This window comes from Antechinus flavipes, chromosome 3, assembly GCF_016432865.1.
Source record: "Antechinus flavipes isolate AdamAnt ecotype Samford, QLD, Australia chromosome 3, AdamAnt_v2, whole genome shotgun sequence".
Taxonomy (NCBI): Eukaryota; Metazoa; Chordata; class Mammalia; order Dasyuromorphia; family Dasyuridae; genus Antechinus; species Antechinus flavipes.
Genome location: NC_067400.1, coordinates 571,657,129 through 571,675,440, shown reverse-complemented (window position 1 = coordinate 571,675,440; position 18,312 = coordinate 571,657,129). Strand labels below are relative to the sequence as shown.

Sequence of the window (18,312 nt, the reverse complement as noted above, 5' to 3'; positions counted from 1 at the left end):
TCATCTATGGAGTTTCTCTCTACTTATGCAGAATGAAATACTGCAATACTCTACTGAGCCGTTTCCTGAATCACCATAGTCTTTTTATTCTTCATTTTAATTTATCTTAAAGGGGCTGGCTTTGATTATGAGTCTTATGAGATATAAATAGAACTAGGTTTAAATTTTAGTACAGCTCAGGAAATTAAGTAAGTTCCTTTTGCCTCAGTTTCTTAATGAATACTAATTGATGGATTAGATAATCTCTTTCAATTCTGAAATTTAGCATCCTAAAATTCTCCCAGAATTGGCAAACCTCTCAAGAGAGAATGGGAAACCTCCCCCCTCGTACAAAAATAAGTGGTGTGTTTGGTAATTTTGTTTCTTCATGGCATTTTATGGTTTATGATGTTCAGAGAAACAAATAACACAACCTCCCACTTCCTGAAGAGTATAATAATTCTCTTCCCACATGATCCTAAGACTTTGTATGAGTTAGAGAAAATACAGCAAGGAAGAATTGATGTGGGAAAAGTTCTAGAGGTCTTATGGGTTGAACAGTCATTACTGATAATAAATGAGATATGTCAGACCAAAAAAAATAAAATCTTAGACTACATTAAGATGGAAATAATTTCCAGGATAAGGAAAAGGTTATTTTATGTGTCCTTTAAGAGGGAGGAATTCAAGGCAATATGTAGGAGTTACAGAATATATTTTAGTTTAGTATATGGAATAGCTTGCTCTTACTTACAACTGGCTACCAGTAGTGATCTTTCAGCAAAGGCTAGATTCTTCTAATTGGGGATATACTAGAGGAGTGGGTGGGAACTGCAGAAAATACTTTCTGAAGTATTTTCTTTTGAGATTCTGTAGGAATCAAGGGAATGCCCAAAGTGGAAGTAGTGAGTCACATGGAGTGAGGAGACAAGAAACTTCATCCCTTGTCCTGCCTCTTCTCCTGAATAGATGTGTGATCCTGAGGAAATAATCTTCCTTCTTTGGTCCTTGATGGCCTCATGTGTAAAAGGAGGAGGGATTGAGCTAGATCAATTTCAAAGATCCCCAAAAGTTCTAAAATTCCATGATACTAGGATTCCACCAAAGCTCTCAGTGAAGAACTTTTTAATATGGATTCTTCAATTGAAAAATTCAGAGGGTCCTGTGTTTCTTTCTTCTTATCCAGTCCTTAGGTTTCTAAACTCCATCATCTTCTCTTTTTCCTTTTCCCAGGATCCTACTGTCTCAATGTTTCCAGTTTTAAACCACAGTTCTGTTACTGAATTTGTCCTGCTTGGCTTCTCCAATGACCCTGCCTTAAATAAGATCCTTTTCATCATCTTCCTCCTTCTCTACCTCTGCTCAGTCCTTGGCAATGGACTCATCATCATTCTAATCTGTCTGGATTCTCATCTCCATACACCTATGTACTTTTTCCTCAGCATCCTCTCCATACTAGACATGGGTCATGTCACTGCCACGGTGCCTCAGTTGTTGGTACACATGCTTTCCAGTTCTAAGCTCATCTCCTTTACAGGTTGCTGGCTACAAATGTATTTATTTGGTGGTGTTGGTCTTGCTGAGTGCATCTTCTTTGTGGTGATGGCCTATGACCGTTATGTAGCCATCTGCTTCCCACTGCGTTACATGCTCATTCTCAACTGGAACCTGTGTGTGCGGTTGGTGGTAGGGACCTGGGTTTCTGGCTTTTTCTTGTCCCTAGTACACACCTATTTTACCATGAAACTTCCCTTCTGTGGTCCTAATATCATCAACCACTACTTCTGTGAGGGTCCCTCAGTTCGGAACCTGGCCTGTATGGACACACATTTTATTGAGATGGTAGACTTTTTCATGAGCATCTTCATAGTATTAGTCCCTCTGTCCCTCATCCTGGCCTCCTATGTCCGCATCACCATGGCCATCCTCAAGATCAAGTCCACCCAAGGAAGGCATAAAGCTTTCTCCACTTGTGCTTCACATGTAATTGTGGTTACTATGTTTTATACACCTTCCATTTACATCTATCTGAGGCCTAACTCCAACTACTCCCCAGAGAGAGACAAACTGATCACACTTTTCTCCAATATGGTCACTTCCATGCTTAATCCAGTGGTCTATAGCCTTAGGAATAAGGACATAAAGGCAGCATTCATCAAGGTAGTAATGCGGAACAGAGGAGTCTGATGAATAGTCTTGGAATAGAATATTCTTTCCTTTTTATTTTCTTTTTGAGACTGAGTTCCTTATCTCACCCAGATTAGGAATACAGCCACCATTATGGTCCCTTTCCTACGGTTAATCAGTAGCCCATTCCCTTTTATATCTGGGCCAGTTTGCCCATCTTTAGTAGCCTGGTTTCCCCGTTCTTTTGTCTTCTCTACCCCTGCTACTGAGGGCTGAGCTCTATGCTACACCTAATGTATCCACACAATTGGCTTTAGCTCTTTCATACTTTAGAACTCCTGAAATTATTTGACCCACCAGCCTTATAGTAAAATCTGTAAGTATGTGTCTGGAAACTGGGCAAGCCAGATCGATCCATTTCTGTTGGGCTTGGGACCCTAGCCTATGACCTACAATAGAACTGTATTACCTTCAAAAGTTAAGTAGAACAAATGTGACTTCAGCTTAATCCACATCATCCTTATTACATTGATTATAGGTCAATTTCTAAATTCTGACTCTCTTCTCACACCCCCAGTTTAAACTCAGAGAAGTCTTCCTTATCATCTATAAATTGGGGAGGATAACATTTATTTGCCAGTAGCTCCCTCACAGGATTATTGTAAGGACAGTAATTTTTATTCCTTAAAGAGCCACATCGGAGTTATTATAACTACCCAATAGTGATAGTACAGTAACATGGAAGGAGTCACTTATAAAGCATCTGTTGTCCTTACTCCATGCTTTCCCCTTATTGGAGTTTATTGGAGACAGGAACTAGTGTCTCCACTAGTCTCCACAAGAAATAATCCTTGCCCACAGCAGAAGGGGAAAGAAAATGTATCTGGGGAAACAACTAGAAACCTTACAAGTGTAGCCTCTTGTTAGGGACTGATGGGCAATTCAGTCTTTCCTACCTGGAAGGAGGGACTGCAATAAGAGAACACATAGAAGCTGAGAACATTGGAACCTCATGACAGAATGCCCACAGGAAGGCAAGGGAAGGGTGGTGCTGCCTGGAACTTAATATAATTATGAACAGTTAGACCCTTGCCTGCCTCACAGATGCACCTCAGGACTGACCTGTCTGGAGAGAATTGGCATCAGCCTTGTAGGGGATGAATTAAGCTTCCTCTTTCACTGCTTTATGGCACCATGAAAAAATCAGATCTGGCACCCTTACATTTAGGTATTTGATCTATGTACTTTTATATTGTGTTTCATTTTACATAAAAACAAGCTAATTTTCATTTCACTTTGGTGAGGTTTTGCTGCAAATGAGTATGGGAGTTTGGAGTTCTAGGTGGGGAGAAAGAAAACAGACAATGGACTTAACCTTAACCATGATCTTATATTGAAGTTCTGTGTGTCTCTGTTTTTTTCTCTTTCTCTCTCAATTTCTCTTTTTCAATAACTCTTTTAACTTTTTTCTTTCTCCTGTCTTTTTCTTTTACTCCTTCTGTCTCTCTCCTCATGCCAACCATTTTATCTTTCTCATGTCTATCTCTGTCTCTGAAAATCTCTTCCTCTTTTCTCTTTCTTTCTTAGTCTCGTTCTCTTTCTTCTCTTTTTCTCTTTCTCTTTCTTTTCCTTTCTGCCTCTCTCCATCCTGCTTTCTCTTTCTTTCTGTCTCTATCTCCCTCTTTCTGTCTTTCTGTCTTAGATTGACAGCAACCCCCCCTCCTCTCCCAGACATACATGCAAGCCCAAACACACACACCCTAAAAGAGAACCAGATGCTTTTTTTTCTTTTTTACCATAACCTGTTGAAGGTGAGAAAAGATCCACATTCCAATGACCTAGAACACATAGGGATTTCCTCGTGAATCGAGTCCAGTTTTAGCTAATCTTTGAAGTAGTTTGTAATGATACTGTTTGAGTGGCCTAGATTCCTGGTGGTCTAGAGGTTAGTGGCTATAAGAGAGTTATCAAGAATTCCCTTTGAATTGGCCATAGGTTTTAGGAGTGAAAGGATTCACTCATTCCCAAATATTAGTTGCAAAATGAAAGTTTATTGTTAGATAGAAATCACTTTACCCAGAGACTAACTTCTATAGTGGCAGATCTATGGAAAATGTAGTTTTGCACTTAGAATGCAGTTCTCAGTGGGAAGAAAGTCCTGACAGCAAAGGGAGCTACCAAGGTCCATTTGCAAAGACTTTAGTTGATGGAAATTATTATATTGGGTGTCTTGGTGGGGGCTGGGAGAGCCAGAGCAGGTCAGACCCAGTGGGGGCTGGGATAGCCCAGATCTCCTTTTGGAATTAACAACACTCCAAAGGGATGCTTTTTGACCGGGATTTCTAATTGAATCAAAGGCTAGGGGCGGAGAATCTGAAAGGGATCACAGATCAATAGGAAATACAGTTTCTTAAAGGGACCACAACCCACTTCAGTAGCAATGGATGAATAAGAGAGAATTCAGGAAGTCAAAGGGAAAGTAAAGCAACAAACACATTTCTGCTTCTTGTTACTCATGTGATTTTGGTAACTGCTTGCTCCTCTCTGAGAATTATTTTCTTCTTTTCTAAATTAAGGAGGCTGGAGGAGATTATTTAAACACTCTTTTTTATTTCTAAAGCTGGAAGTTCTCTGATCCATAGGCTATGAGGCAAAAGTTACACCAGGTAAGTGCTAGAAGGGAAGAACTGGAGAGCTTTGCTTTCAATTCATCAAACTTTTGTTATTTGTAAAATACTTAGCACAGCACCTGGAGTGTTATATGAATGCTTATTCCCTTGTCCCTTTTCCATCCCTGGCCCTTTTCCCACTAATTGTGAATTGGAAAAGATACAAAGATGACTAAAATACTGCCCTTGCTTTTATGGATCTTATTGTAAGAGGGGACAAAAACTAGGCACACAAATAATCCATGAGAGAAGGTAATTAGAGTCTTTGGTGAGACACAAATTCAGCTTGGTTTCAGTAGGCATTCACCTCTTAGTATGTGTCTGTCAATGTGCTAGGTAAGAGACATAGAAAGACTTTGAGGTACATTCAATAAGGTTGCCTTCCCAACTGCCTTTGCACAAACAGCTTAGGTCCCTTGAGGGCAATTAACACTCTGTCTCCCAGGTTTTTAGAGGTAACTTGGAGGAATGATAGCTTCTCATACTATCACTCAGGAGTCTCCATTCAAAATTCAATCAATTATTTGACATCAAGAGCTTCTTTGTTTTCTTTTCTTTATTAAAACTTTTAATTTCTCAGTATATATGCATGGATAATTCTTCAACATTAGTCCTTTCAAAATTTTGTGTTCCAATTTCCTCCCTCCTTGTCCCACTCCCTCTCCTAGATGGCAAATAATCTAACACGTTAAATATCTTAGACATAAATGTTAAATCCAATATATGCATATATATTTATACAATTCTCTTGCTGAACAAGAAAAATCAAGTCAAACCAGAAAAAATGTAAGCAAACAACACACTCAGTTCCCACAGTCTTCTCTCTCTGGATGTAAATGGCTTTCTTCATCACAAGTCTCTTGGAACTGACCTGAATCATCTCTTTGTTTTTTTAATCTCTTTTTTTAAAAAAAATTATTAAAAATTTTTATTTACAAAACATATGCATGGGTAATTTTTCAGCATCGACCCCTTCCAAAACTTTCTGTTTCAAATTTTCCCCTCCTTCCCTCCACCCTCTTGCCTAGATGGCCTGTAGTCTAATACATGTTAAATATGTTAAAATATATGTTAAATCCACTATCTCTATATACATATTTATGGAGTTATCTTGCTGCACAAGAAAAATCAGGTAAAGAAGGAAAAAAAAAGAAACCTCAGAAAGAAAACAAATTGCAAGCAAACATCAACAGAAAAAGTGAAGATGCTATTTTGTGAACCACACTCAGTTCCACAGTTCTCTCTCTGAGTGCATATGGCTCTCTTCATCATTGAACAATTGGAACTGGCTTGAATCATCGCATTGTTGAAGAGAGCCGTGTCCATCAAAATTGATCATTCTGTAATTTTCTTGTTCCGGTGTGCAGTGATCTCCTGGTTCTGCTCATTTCACACGACATTAGTTAATGTAAGTTTTTCCAGGCCTCTCTGAAATTATCCTGCTTATTGTTTCTTACAGAACAACAATGTTCCATAAAATTCACATACCATAACCTATTCAGCCAATCTCCAACTGATGAACATCCACTCAGTTTCCAGTTCCTTGCCACTATGAAAAGGGCTGCCACAAACGATTTTGACCATGTAGGTCCCTTTCCCTCCTTTAAGATCTCTCTGGGATCTAAGCCTAGTAGAAACACCACTGGGTCAAGGGGTATGCACAGACAGTTTGATAACTCTTTGAGCATAGTTCCAAATTGCTCTACAGAATGATTGGATCTCTTCACAATTCCACCAAAAATATATTAGTGTCCCACTTTTCCCACATCCTCTCCAATATATCAAAGAACTTTTCTATAATGTTAACAAAAACATCAGAGCATGGACAGAACGTATTCTCTCTTTGAGGAGAGTAAAAACAGGCTTAAAATTCAAAGGTAGTTAAGCACATATATAGAAAAGACAGAGGGCTGAGGTTTCTTTGTGAACTCTTGGCCCTGAGAGTCCTTTTATGTTCCTGCAGAATCCCTAGCAAGTTTATATTGGGGTATGGTATCTGCAAAGATGTATGAATCACTCATTTGCTTAGTTGGACTGGCTCCTTGCTAGTTGAGTATGTCTGCTGATGGAAAGATCCCGTGTGAACCCAGGCAAGCAGGTCACTTAGAGGCTGTACTGACCCCCCATTCCTGCACCAGATGTTTTTACTGGTAATATTTTTGGAATCTGCTACCAACTTTAATTACTGAAAGATCTTTTATGGCTTTCTTGATCTCATAAGGTGTTAACCTGGTCAGTTCTGCCCCTGAATATCTATTCATTGAAGATCAGGAAAGAATTAACAAAAACAGAGAAAAGAAAAATCCTTTTTCCTTCCTCCCTTCCTTCATTTTCCCTCTCTCTCTCTTTTTCTTTCCTTCCTTCTTTTGTTACTTCATTCCTTCATTATTTTCTTTTTTTTTTCTTTGTTGGTCTCTGCCACCAAATTTAGTGAAGGATCTTTTATGGCTTTCTTGACCTCACAAGGTGCTAACCTAGTCAGTTCTGCTCTTGGACATCTATTACCTGAAGATCAGGAAAGATTTAGCATAAAGAGATAAAAGAAAAATCCTTTTTCCTTCCTTCCTCCCTCCCTTCTTTTGTTACTTCATTCCTTTATTTTTTTCTTTTTTCTTTCCTCTCTGTCTCTTCCCTCCTCACTCCTTCTCTCCCTTCCTTCCTTCCTTCCTTCTTTATTTTCCTTCTGCCTCTGAATATCTATTCATTGAAGATCAGGAAAGAATTAGGACAAAGAAACAAAAGAAAAATTCTTTTTCCTTCCTCCATTCTTTCTTTTGTTGCTTCATTCCTTCATTCTTTTCTTTTTTTCCTCTCTCCATCCCTTCTCTACTCCCTCCTTCCCTTCTTTGTTCCTTCCCTTCTTTGTTTCTTTATTCATTCGTTCCTGCCTTCCTTGCTTCCTTCCTTCCTTCCTTGATTCTTCTCACCCTTCCTCCCCCTTCTTTTTCCCTTCCTTCTTCCTCCCTCCCTCCATTCTCTCTCTGTTTCTGTCTCTGTCTCTCTCTGTCTGGTTGTCTGTCAGTCACTCCTTGTCCTTCTCTCCCCACCCTCTCTCTTCTTCGTGTTTAGCACACAACCTGGCACATGGTAAGTATGTAATAAATGCTTGTTGATTTGAATTGTCTAATCTATATGACCATGTAAGCAAGACATTTAATCACCCTGAGCTTCCATTTCCTCATCTGTTAATTGAAGATAAAAATCCCAGTAGTACATATCTCATAGAAGTGCTCTAAAATACAAATAAATGAATGAAAAAACATTAATTAATCATTTATTATGTGTCAAACATTGTTCTAACCTCTGGAGATACACATCCAAGAAACAGAGAAAATGCCTGGCCTTAAGGTGGTTGTATTCTAATTGAGGGAAATAACAAATATGGCCAGTTGTAATGGGCTAAGGCTTGAGTTGATGCACTGAGGTCCCAAGCATGTGAGGCTAAATAGTAATTGAGCCATACTCTATTAATATCTATGCTTGGAGAAAGAATGGCCCCACCCACTCTTTGTGCAAGTCCTGATGTGTTGCATAGGAAATGACATTTTTGGTGGGTGGAGGCAAGGAAGTGGAAAGGGAAGCGGAAAGAAAGACTGCTGGCTGGCGTCTTGACACAGCTGCTGTCCAGTATATTCCTGGATTTTGTAGTCTGGAGTCAGAATTTGGGTGACTATCACTAGGTTGCTTATTAGGATTCTGTATGAGTAAACCTGATGCTACTACTTCTCCTGAGTGATGTCACACATTGTCTACCTGTATTAGTGACTGGGATATTATCTACTCATTCCCCAGTTTCCCACATCAGTGTGTGGATGGACACTGTTTTGTATGTACAAAAAGGAGGTGAAATGGTCAAGCCTACTGTCCATCGGAGAGAGACGGAGCGGACCCTTGAAACAAAGGAAAAGACCCAAGAAATATCGGGTGGTTCTGTTGCTGATTGTGCTCACCATTGAAAGTGCATGGCAGTTATGGCATTTGACTCATGGACATAGAAAATTGTTGGACTTCAAAACCCTCAGGAATCATTGGATTCTCTGAGACATGATAAGATTGTTGTAGGACTTAAAAACCCTCCGGAATCTTTGGATTCTCTGGACATAAGATTGTTGTAGCACTCAAAAATCCTCAGGAATCATTGGATTCTCTGAGACATAAGATTGTTGTAGGACTTGAAAACCCTCAAGAATCATTGGATTCTTTGAGACATAAGAATTAAAAGCCCTCAGGAATCATTGGATTTTCTGAGAAATGATAAGACTCTTACAGGACTTCAAAATCTGCTGGAATCATTAGATTCCCTAACACATAAAAAGACTTTTTCAGGACTTCAAAAACTTAGGGGGGATCATTGGATTCCCTAATATGTGAAGCAATGGACAAAAGATTGGTTTTGGACTATCTTTTGGCTGCTGAAGAAGGCGTATGTGTGACTGCGGTTTACATACTCTCCTTCTAGGACTTCTGGCAATCTTTTACAACACCATGTTGATTTATATTGTTTGTTATACCATTATTTGGGTGTACAATTCATGTTTGTTATACCACATCAAGCCTGCACTGACTGTGGGAAGAGTCATCACTAATAGCCTCTGCTTTATTGCTGTGTGCTTGTGTAATACCTCTCATGCTGATGGGTTTGTGCATAATAAGACCCTTCAGCCCAGAAACCCACTAGCAACCCCCACTTCTTTTTGGTGCTTTTCATCTCCCTTCCCGAAATGTCAGGGAGGGTGTGATTTTCTCATTTTCAGTGCTTTCACCTCCCTTCCTGAGAAGTCAGGGGGGTTGTGATCACCTCCTTTTCGGTGCTTTCACCTCTTTTCCTGAGAAGTCAGGGAGGGTGTGATCACCTCCCCTTGGGGGCTCTGACCTCCCTGAAGAGTCAGGGATGGCATGACCACCTGTGTTCTAAAACAAAAGAAAGCAGGAGATGTAATGGGCTAAGGCGTGAGTTGATGCACTGAGGTCCTAAGCACGTGAGGCTAAATAGTAACTCTATTAATATCTATGCTTGGAGAAAGAATGGCCCCGCCCACTCTTTGTGCAAGTCCTAATGTGTTATATAGGAAATGATATTTTTGGTGGGTGGAGGCAAGGGAGTGGAAAGGGAAGCGGAAGGAGAGACTGCTGGCTGGCGTCTTGTCACAGCTGCTGGCATTGCTATCCCGACGGCCCTTCATCTCCAATCCCCCTCTGCTAGCTGGCTTCCTATTGCAGCTGCCCATATTGCTATCGCAATCCTTCTTGCCCATATTGCTATCGCAATCCTTTTTCACTTCTTCATTTCAATAAAGATTGAAGATTTTTCCTTTAACCTGAATTCCAGACTCCGGCTGATTTTAAATACGTGGTCATCACAGCCAGTGAAGGTATTTTGTTTTTCAAACTTTTAGGATTTTAGTGAAGGTATAGGAGAGGATATTGACATACACTTTCCAGTAGCAAAAGCAGTATTAATTTGATTAAAATTCCAGAACTGAAAGTCTGGAAGATGATACTTCTGATGACAGAGCTCCTGGGGATAATGGAGCATTAGGGCAGAAGTTACTGAGCTGAAGGGCATGATTTCTAGAAAACTTAAGATAATTTCTCTAATGTGCAATACAAATATTATTTTTCATTTTTCAGTGGGAATGTAAATTTCATTTTTCATTCATTACCTTCTAACTAAACACCACTCCTCCTCCAAATTTCCTGAATTTTGTTCAGAGGATCTCCAATCTTCGAGGGAGATTTATCCTTGACTCTGCCTTTTACCTTCTCTCATATCCAATTAGTTTCTAAGTCTTGACAACTCTGGCCTACCAATGTATGATCCTCCTATTCCTTTCTCTCTGCTCATGATTACTCTAGTGCAGGCCCTTATCATCCCTTACCAGGACTATGAAAAAAATAGCTTTTTAATTAGCATCCTTACTTTCAGTCTCTCAGTTCTCCAATCTACATGTTACTTGGTTCTCCTGCTCAAAGGCCTCTGAAAGCTACATGAGGCTTGAAGGGATACTTTGGAATAGTACCTATCTAGAATTACTGCTACAGGAATGCTCTAAGGCATTTGTTTTATTTTATTAATAAATACAAGGACACATTAACTCAATGCAAAATCACTTGATTATAAAATACAAAGAGTTATAAAGAGAAACAGCACATATACAAGGAGATACTTTTCTATAGATAACTATGCTCTGAATTGCATATTACATATAATTTTTGTGGCTTATGTTTGATATACACTTTCTATGTGTTTTCTATTATATTGTGACTAATGGCTTTGGTGTATTACATGCAGTGCTACTTTAGATATGATATATTGTGCATTTACTCATTTATTACTTTTCTTGAATAATTATTTTAAAATGTTATGTGTCAATTCATGAATAATGATGATATACACCTACAAAGGGAACATATACATAGGCTGTGCTTTGTAGATTGTTTGTTAGGGGAATGTCACAAGGAAATGCACATTATTTGGTTAACTCATGTTTCAACATTGGTTCCCACATGCCACTTGTTTCTTTCCAAAGAATTTCTGATTTCATCAGCTGGTCTGGTGAGCCACTGGGCTTTTTCTTCTGATTTTATGCTGCAAATTTCCAATATAAACTTCTGGGCTATTTTATCCAATAGAATGTGAACTACCAATTTTATCTGTTGGTCTACTTTATTGCAATGCCATCTGCTGTTTTTTCTACATGTCAATTCTTTGCCATAATGTCCCAATTATTTGGTCTCTTCCTTTTAGAAAAATGAATCCAGCTGTTGTGACCCAACTCAAGCAGAATTGTAGGAAGTTTTTTTGTGAAGCAGATAGATAACTGGATCCAACCAGCATAATAACTTGCTCAATACAAATCTATCTGCCACTATTTCACTTTCGTTTAACAGAAACTCTCCCAGGCCTGCTTGTTTGGGATTAATGAATTCTTTTCAGTTTCCACTATTTCCATAAATGCTTTGTAACATGTAGATTACACAGGGTACCTTGTACATTTGGGTGGAGGTGATAACCTTTGTCATTCATTTCTGTTTTCCATTCATTTCTGCACTTATAATTGAATTACTTCTCTCCCTCTTTGTTCTCCCCTAGCAAACAAACAAAACCCTTTATTCTACAAAGCACACCTTAAGCACATTTTTCCTTTGTAGGTACATATCATGAATATTTATTGATTGCCATATAAGTCACAAGTAATTATCCAAAATAAGTAATAAATGGGTAAGTGCATAACTTATCACATCTACAATAGAGTCGCATGCAATACACCCATTTCATTAGTCACAGGGGAATATAATACACATACAAAGTGGGTCTCATAGACAAATTACAAAAGTCTTATGCAATATATAACTCATAGCATAATACATAGGAAAATGGATTGCTGTAGATTAAATACATGTCACATACAATGTAGCACACACACATATTGTACAAAGTAGATTATTATAGACCATGTATAGAGTTTATAAGTAACAAATTACATTTTAGATATTGAAACTACCTACCAAATATGACATGTTCTATACCAATTGGTACCATATGGCTACATCTGTATGCATATCTCTTATTATAACATGAACATCATAAGTCAAATTGCTCTTTAGTCTAATAATAGCAATTAGTGACTAGCTATATAGAAACTTTATACTCCTGATCTCATTTGGTCCCCACAGGACTCTATATAAGAGCTATAATTGTTTCCATTTCTAGCTCCCCTTTTTTTTTGCTGCTGTCTTCTCCTAATAGATTGTAAGCTCCTTGAGGGCAGAGGCTAACTTTCTTTTTCTCCTTTGTATTTTCAATATGTAGCACTGTGCCCAGCTAGTAGGTGCTTAATAAATGTTTACTGACTACTGATTAAAAGAGGAGAGTCCCAAGTTTATCTGGTAGCTTCTGTGAGGGGAGGAGAAGTTGGGGATTGGTTTCAATTGATCTAAAAGATACTCAAAAGACTTGTTCAATCATCCAGTCATGTCTGACTTTTCATGTCCCTGTGGACCATAGCACTCAGTGTTGTCTAATGGGGTTTCTTGGCAAAGATAATGGAGTTTGGGGCATTTCCTTCTCTAGTGGATTAAGGGAAACAGAGATCAAGAGACGTGCTATTTACACAGCACTTTAGCATTTTAAAAATATGATTTCTTTTTCTCCTGATAAAAATCACGGGAGGTAGTAACGATCATTATTCTCATTTGACAGAGAAAGAAACTGAGGCAGAGAGGTAACATGGTTTGCCCAGGATCACACAGCTAATAAGTACCTGAATCAGGATTTGAATTCAAGTCTTCCATACTCCAAGACTAGATCTTTACTCAGGGAGACATTTAGCTGGATAACATCTCTCAAAAGACTTTAGGCCAAAGAATATGGTCATTGTAAAAATGTGCAGAGAGTGACTTTCCCAGGAAGAATGTATGTGTAAAGTATGAGATCCTAAGTGTAGAATTGGAAAAGAAAAGAAGGGATCATCAAATCTCTCTGGCCACACGTGCAACATTCTTCCTAGGGTTTTGAAGACTTAGTTGTCTCCTCTTCTCCTATTTATACTGGAAATTAGCACAGACTTAGCAATAATGCCTGCAACACTGGAGAGCCCATTGCTCTTGGCTGGCTCACCATTGCAGCTTCCCTTGCTTTATTAGATTGTGGGTAGACAGAGCATTCAAATCCCACTTTTGGGCCTCCCCCTACTCTTGTTTCTGTGCTGAGGGATAAGTTCCTGTCCTATCCTATAGATTAATCTCAAGGGAAAGAATAGAACATGGGGAGGAAGGGCAAGAGAGCAAGAAGACATTAGATTCACAAGTCTCATGCTTGCCAAGACTGAAGGAGGATAAAGGGCTTGCTCCAGCCACAGTTGCTCAGATTACTTATCCAGATATATTTCCTTCACATCACTATATTTTCCTTAATTTATTGAAATTGCTTGAATATGACCTTAAGAGGTAATTAAATTAAATATTGTACTTGTTTTTGAAGGCAAAGAAATGGTCTTTGTGTAAGGACCTAAGTTTATAAATGATAAGAAAGGACCAATAGATACTTCTAGATAAAAAGCCTTATATCAGTGAAAGATATCTGAGTATTAATCAGCCTGTCAATAAACATTTATTAAGCAGTAGACACTACGTGATTATCTTTTTCAGTTCTGATATGGAAAGGGAAAATTTTCAAATTTCTGTAAAAGGACCAACCTCAGAGAAGTTATTCAGAGAAGGAGATTTTGAGTTCTCTATTCTCTACTTCCTGGTTTTGGATGTTAGACACATTCATGTTTATACCATCAGAGAAATGTGGGGTATGTATTTGGCTCTTCCAATGCCGGACTCACAGACTTGAGCAAGCTTTGTTTTGCCACATCATAGGTAGACTGGATTTTCACATCAAAGTAGTTTCTAAGTTCATCCAATCTCCTGGCCTTTACCTAATCTTATTGTGATGAGGGACTAATTATTGTCTCATCCGGTAGATTAATCCCAAAGCCAGGATTAGGAGACAGGGGTAGGAACAAATAGGTTCCCAATATTCCATCCCTGGCAAGATAGAGCAAGGATAAAGGGTTACCTCAAACCACAGTTGCTGCGATTACTTGTTCCAGATGTTTCCTTCCATCACTAAATTTTCCCTAATTTAATTAAACTGCTTACTTGAAAATAAACTTAAGATTTTATTAAATGTAATAATAAATTTACTTTGGATTCATAGAAAAAGTTTTGTGTAAGGGCTAGTATTTATGAATGATAATCAATAACCAACACATACTTGTAGATCAGTGAGGGATGAGTGATTAATTCAATTAAGTTAATTAACATTTATTTAGCACCAATTACTCTGTGATTACTTTTCCAAGGTCCTGATATGGAAAGGAAAAATAAATACAAATGCATGTAAAATGACCATTCAGGACACCTACCGATTGAAGTCTGAATGAACTAATCCACTAGTGACCCTAATGGTAGAGATTGTAGAACCAGAAAGAGCAGTGATGGCCTGATATGCCAAGTGGGCCTAGTTGATGTATTTCAAGTCAAACCATATACAGCTCCCTACTTGGGCTTTTCATAGGGACAACTCTGGCAAAGACTGGGCCTCTGGCTTCTAAGTGTCCTGAACTTCCTCTGATATTTCTCTCTTCTCCTACTTGTCTCCCATTCCTAATTGTTCTGTCCCTAGTTCCTGTCTAATCTCCTCTGTCTACCCTCTGACCATTCATCCTGATTATTTCTTCTGCTATCTTCCTGTTCATTACCTCCTTCCTTTCTTCTCTTTTCCTTCCATTTCTGAGGAGTAAGGGCTGGGGTGGGAGAAGGCATCAGGAGCTGAGAGAATTTAAATAGAGATTCCAATAATTCACTTTTTCATATTTCTTTCCTTCCTTTCTTTTCCTCCCACCTCCTATCACAAAGGAGTGTGGAATAATTAGAAAGCTCTTTCCCATTGTCTTTCCTCCTTTGTTATCAATTTCTTTCTTTTTTGTAAAGCAATTGAGGAGTAAGTGACTTGCCCAGGGTTACACAACTAGGAAGTGGTAACCATCTGAAGTCTAATTTGAACTCAGATCCTCCTGACTTTGGGCCTCATACTCTATTTGCTGCACCAACTAGCTGCTTCCTATGTTATCAATTTCTGTAAAATTGTAAAAATGGGAATTCTCAGAGAACATATTTCTGGATAATCTCATGGGGAGGAGGTTGCAAAGAACAGGAGGAGACAGATCCTCCTTGGAGGAGCTGGAGGAACCAGATGCTTCTCTCTCTGGTTTCCCCTGGGAGAACTTGCTATCATGTAGCAAGCTATTATGAATAACAAATTATGTATCATAAAACCTCCATTTGATTGGGCAATGGGAATATAGTTTCTCCTGTCATCAGCAGGGCTAGGGGATGCTCTCATTAGCCACAGCTGCATTCTTTGCCAGCAGTTGCACATATTTTCTATCCTGGCAGAAAGGGTTCTCTCTGAAAGAAGCAACAGTGGCTTGAGGCCAGGCCAGGGGATACTGAGTGAGACTGTAGAAGAAAAGGTGAAAAAATAAACCCATGAATTCTCTGGTGTCCAGAGCTTGCCTGATAGCTTTTGGAGTGGCCTGGAATCCCCTGGCCTTGCTGATAATCTAGATCTTTGTCTGGTGTCCACTCAAACCTCTTTCCAAAGAACAATTGACCTATCCACTGGAGATCTTTGTGTTTCACTTTCCTGAAAGGTGAGGAGGCAATGGTTCTGTCTGGGAGGGCTGGTCTGGGCAGGAGGAAAAAAAGAAATGGCAGAGACTAAAGAATCAGAGGAAGGGCAATTTGAAGAGGTTTAAGGGTAGATATAAGGGTAGATAAGTTTCCAAATGCTCTCCAAAACTAGAGGCACCAGGCAAATGTCAGTTATGTTTATTGTTGAATTTTCTTTTCGTGCCTTACCCAACTAATCAATCACTAAGCCTTGCTAATTCTAGTCCTACAATTTCTCTAGGGTCTGTCATGTCCCTTTCACACACAGACACATAATCAAATGCAGGTTTTCATCACCTTTTACCTGGTCTCAACAATAGCTTCCTCACTCTTCACCATATCTTGAAATTCTCCCATGTGCAATTTGCTCTACACATGCTGACTAAAAGTTTAAATAAAGAGTCAGTTATAAGCTATCACTTATCTGTTCAGAAATCTTCAAGAGTTAAGACGTCATTAAGATGGAAGTAATTTCCAGGATAAGGAAATGATTATTTTATCTGTTCTTTAAGGGGGAGGAATTCAAGGCAATATGTATGAGTTACAAAGTATATTTTGGTTTAGTATATGAAATAACTTGCTTTTATAGCTAGCTAAAAAGAGAAATAGTTACCATTAGTGATCTTTCAGCAAAGGCTAGATTCTTCTAATTGGGGATATACTAGAGGAGTGGGTGGGAACTGCAGAAAATGCTTTCTGAAGTATTTTCTTTTGAGATCCTATCGGAATCAAAGGATGTACAAAATGGAAGTAGCAGAAGTTTACTCATAGAATGAGTAAACCAACAATGTCAATCTTTTTCCGGCCTCTTCTCCTGAATAGTTATGTGATCTTGAGGAAATAATCTTCCTTCTTTGGCCCTTGATGGCCTCATATGTAAAAGGAGGGATTGGGCTAGATTATCTTTAAAGATCCCCAAAATTATAAAATTCCATAATACTAGGATGTATTCTTCAACTGAAAAACTCAGAGTCCTGTGTTTCTCTGTGCTTATCCAACTCTGAGGTCCTAGACTCCATCATCTCCTCTTTTTCCTTTTCCCAGGATCCTACTGTCTCAATGTTTCCAGCTTCAAACCATAGTTTTGTTACTGAATTTGTCCTGCTTGGCTTCTCCAGTGATCCTGCCTTAAATAAGACCCTTTTCATCATCTTCCTCCTTCTCTACCTCTGCTCAGTCCTTGGCAATGGACTCATCATCATTCTGATCTGTCTGGATTCTCATCTCCACACACCTATGTACTTTTTTCTCTGCATTCTTTCCATACTGGACATGGGAATTATCACTGCCACAGTGCCTCAGTTGTTGGTACACCTACTTTCCAGTTCTAAGCTCATCTCCTTTGCAGGTTGCTGGGTACAGATGTATTTATTTGCTTGTTTTGGTCTCACTGAATGCATGTTCTTTGTGGTGATGGCCTATGACCGTTATGTAGCCATCTGCTTTCCACTGCGTTACATGCTCATTCTCAACTGGGACCTGTGTGTGCGCTTGGTGGTAGGGACTTGGGCTTCTGGCTGTTTCTTGTCCCTAGTACACACCTATTTTACCATGAAACTTCCCTTTTGTGGTCCTAATAAGGTCAACCACTATTTCTGTGAGGGTCCCTCAGTCCGGAGCCTGGCCTGTATGGACACACATCTTATTGAAATGGTAGACTTTTTTCTGAGCTTCTTCTTAGTGTTAGTCCCTCTGTCATTCATCCTGGCCTCCTATGTCCGCATCACCATGGCCATTCTCAAGATCAAATCCACCCAAGGAAGGTATAAAGCTTTCTCCACTTGTGCTTCACATGTAATTGTGGTTACTATGTTTTATGCACCTTCCATTTACATTTATATGAGGCCCAACTCCAACTACTCCTCAGAGAGAGATAAACAGATCTCACTTTTCTCCAATATGATCACTGCTCTGCTCAATCCAGTGGTCTACAGCCTTAGGAATAAGGACATAAAGGCAGCATTCATAAAGATAGTAATGCGGAACAGAGTAGTTTGGTGAATAAGAGTATTCTTTTTATTTATTTTTTTTTTTTGAGACTGAGTTTCCTTATCTGATCCAGATTAGAAATACAGCCATCCCTTAGAGTCCCATCTCTACTGCTAATCAGTAACCCACTCCCTTTTTTTTGGACCAATTTGCCCATCTATGGCAGTCTGATTTCTCCATCCATTTGCTCTCTCTGCCCCTGCTACTGAGGGCTTCACTCTATTTTTGCTATGCCTACTATATCCATTCAATTGGCTTTAGCCCTTTCATACTTATTTGATTCACCAGCCTTAGCTTCCCCTCATAGCAAAAACTGTAAGTT

General features: G+C 39.0%; 2 protein-coding genes across 2 annotated transcripts; both read left to right on the top strand.

Annotated features, from left to right (window-relative positions):
• The first annotated feature begins 1,227 nt into the window (after nt 1-1,227).
• Nucleotides 1,228-2,166, top strand: LOC127557507 (olfactory receptor 2D2-like). Its single transcript, XM_051990821.1, has one exon. The coding sequence runs from the start codon at nt 1,228-1,230 to the stop codon at nt 2,164-2,166; it is 939 nt and encodes a 312-aa protein (XP_051846781.1).
• Nucleotides 2,167-17,060: 14,894 nt separating this feature from the next.
• LOC127555565 (olfactory receptor 2D2-like) lies at nt 17,061-18,002 on the top strand. The gene has a single exon (XM_051987956.1). It carries the CDS (start codon nt 17,061-17,063, stop codon nt 18,000-18,002), a length of 942 nt encoding a protein of 313 aa, XP_051843916.1.
• The last annotated feature ends 310 nt before the right edge of the window (nt 18,003-18,312 follow it).

Excerpts from the sequence above, each read along its gene's own strand:
- LOC127557507 (XM_051990821.1), top strand. The coding sequence starts at position 1,228 with ATGTTTCCAGTTTTAAACCACAGTTCTGTTACTGAATTTGTCCTGCTT.
- LOC127555565 (XM_051987956.1), top strand. The coding sequence starts at position 17,061 with ATGTTTCCAGCTTCAAACCATAGTTTTGTTACTGAATTTGTCCTGCTT.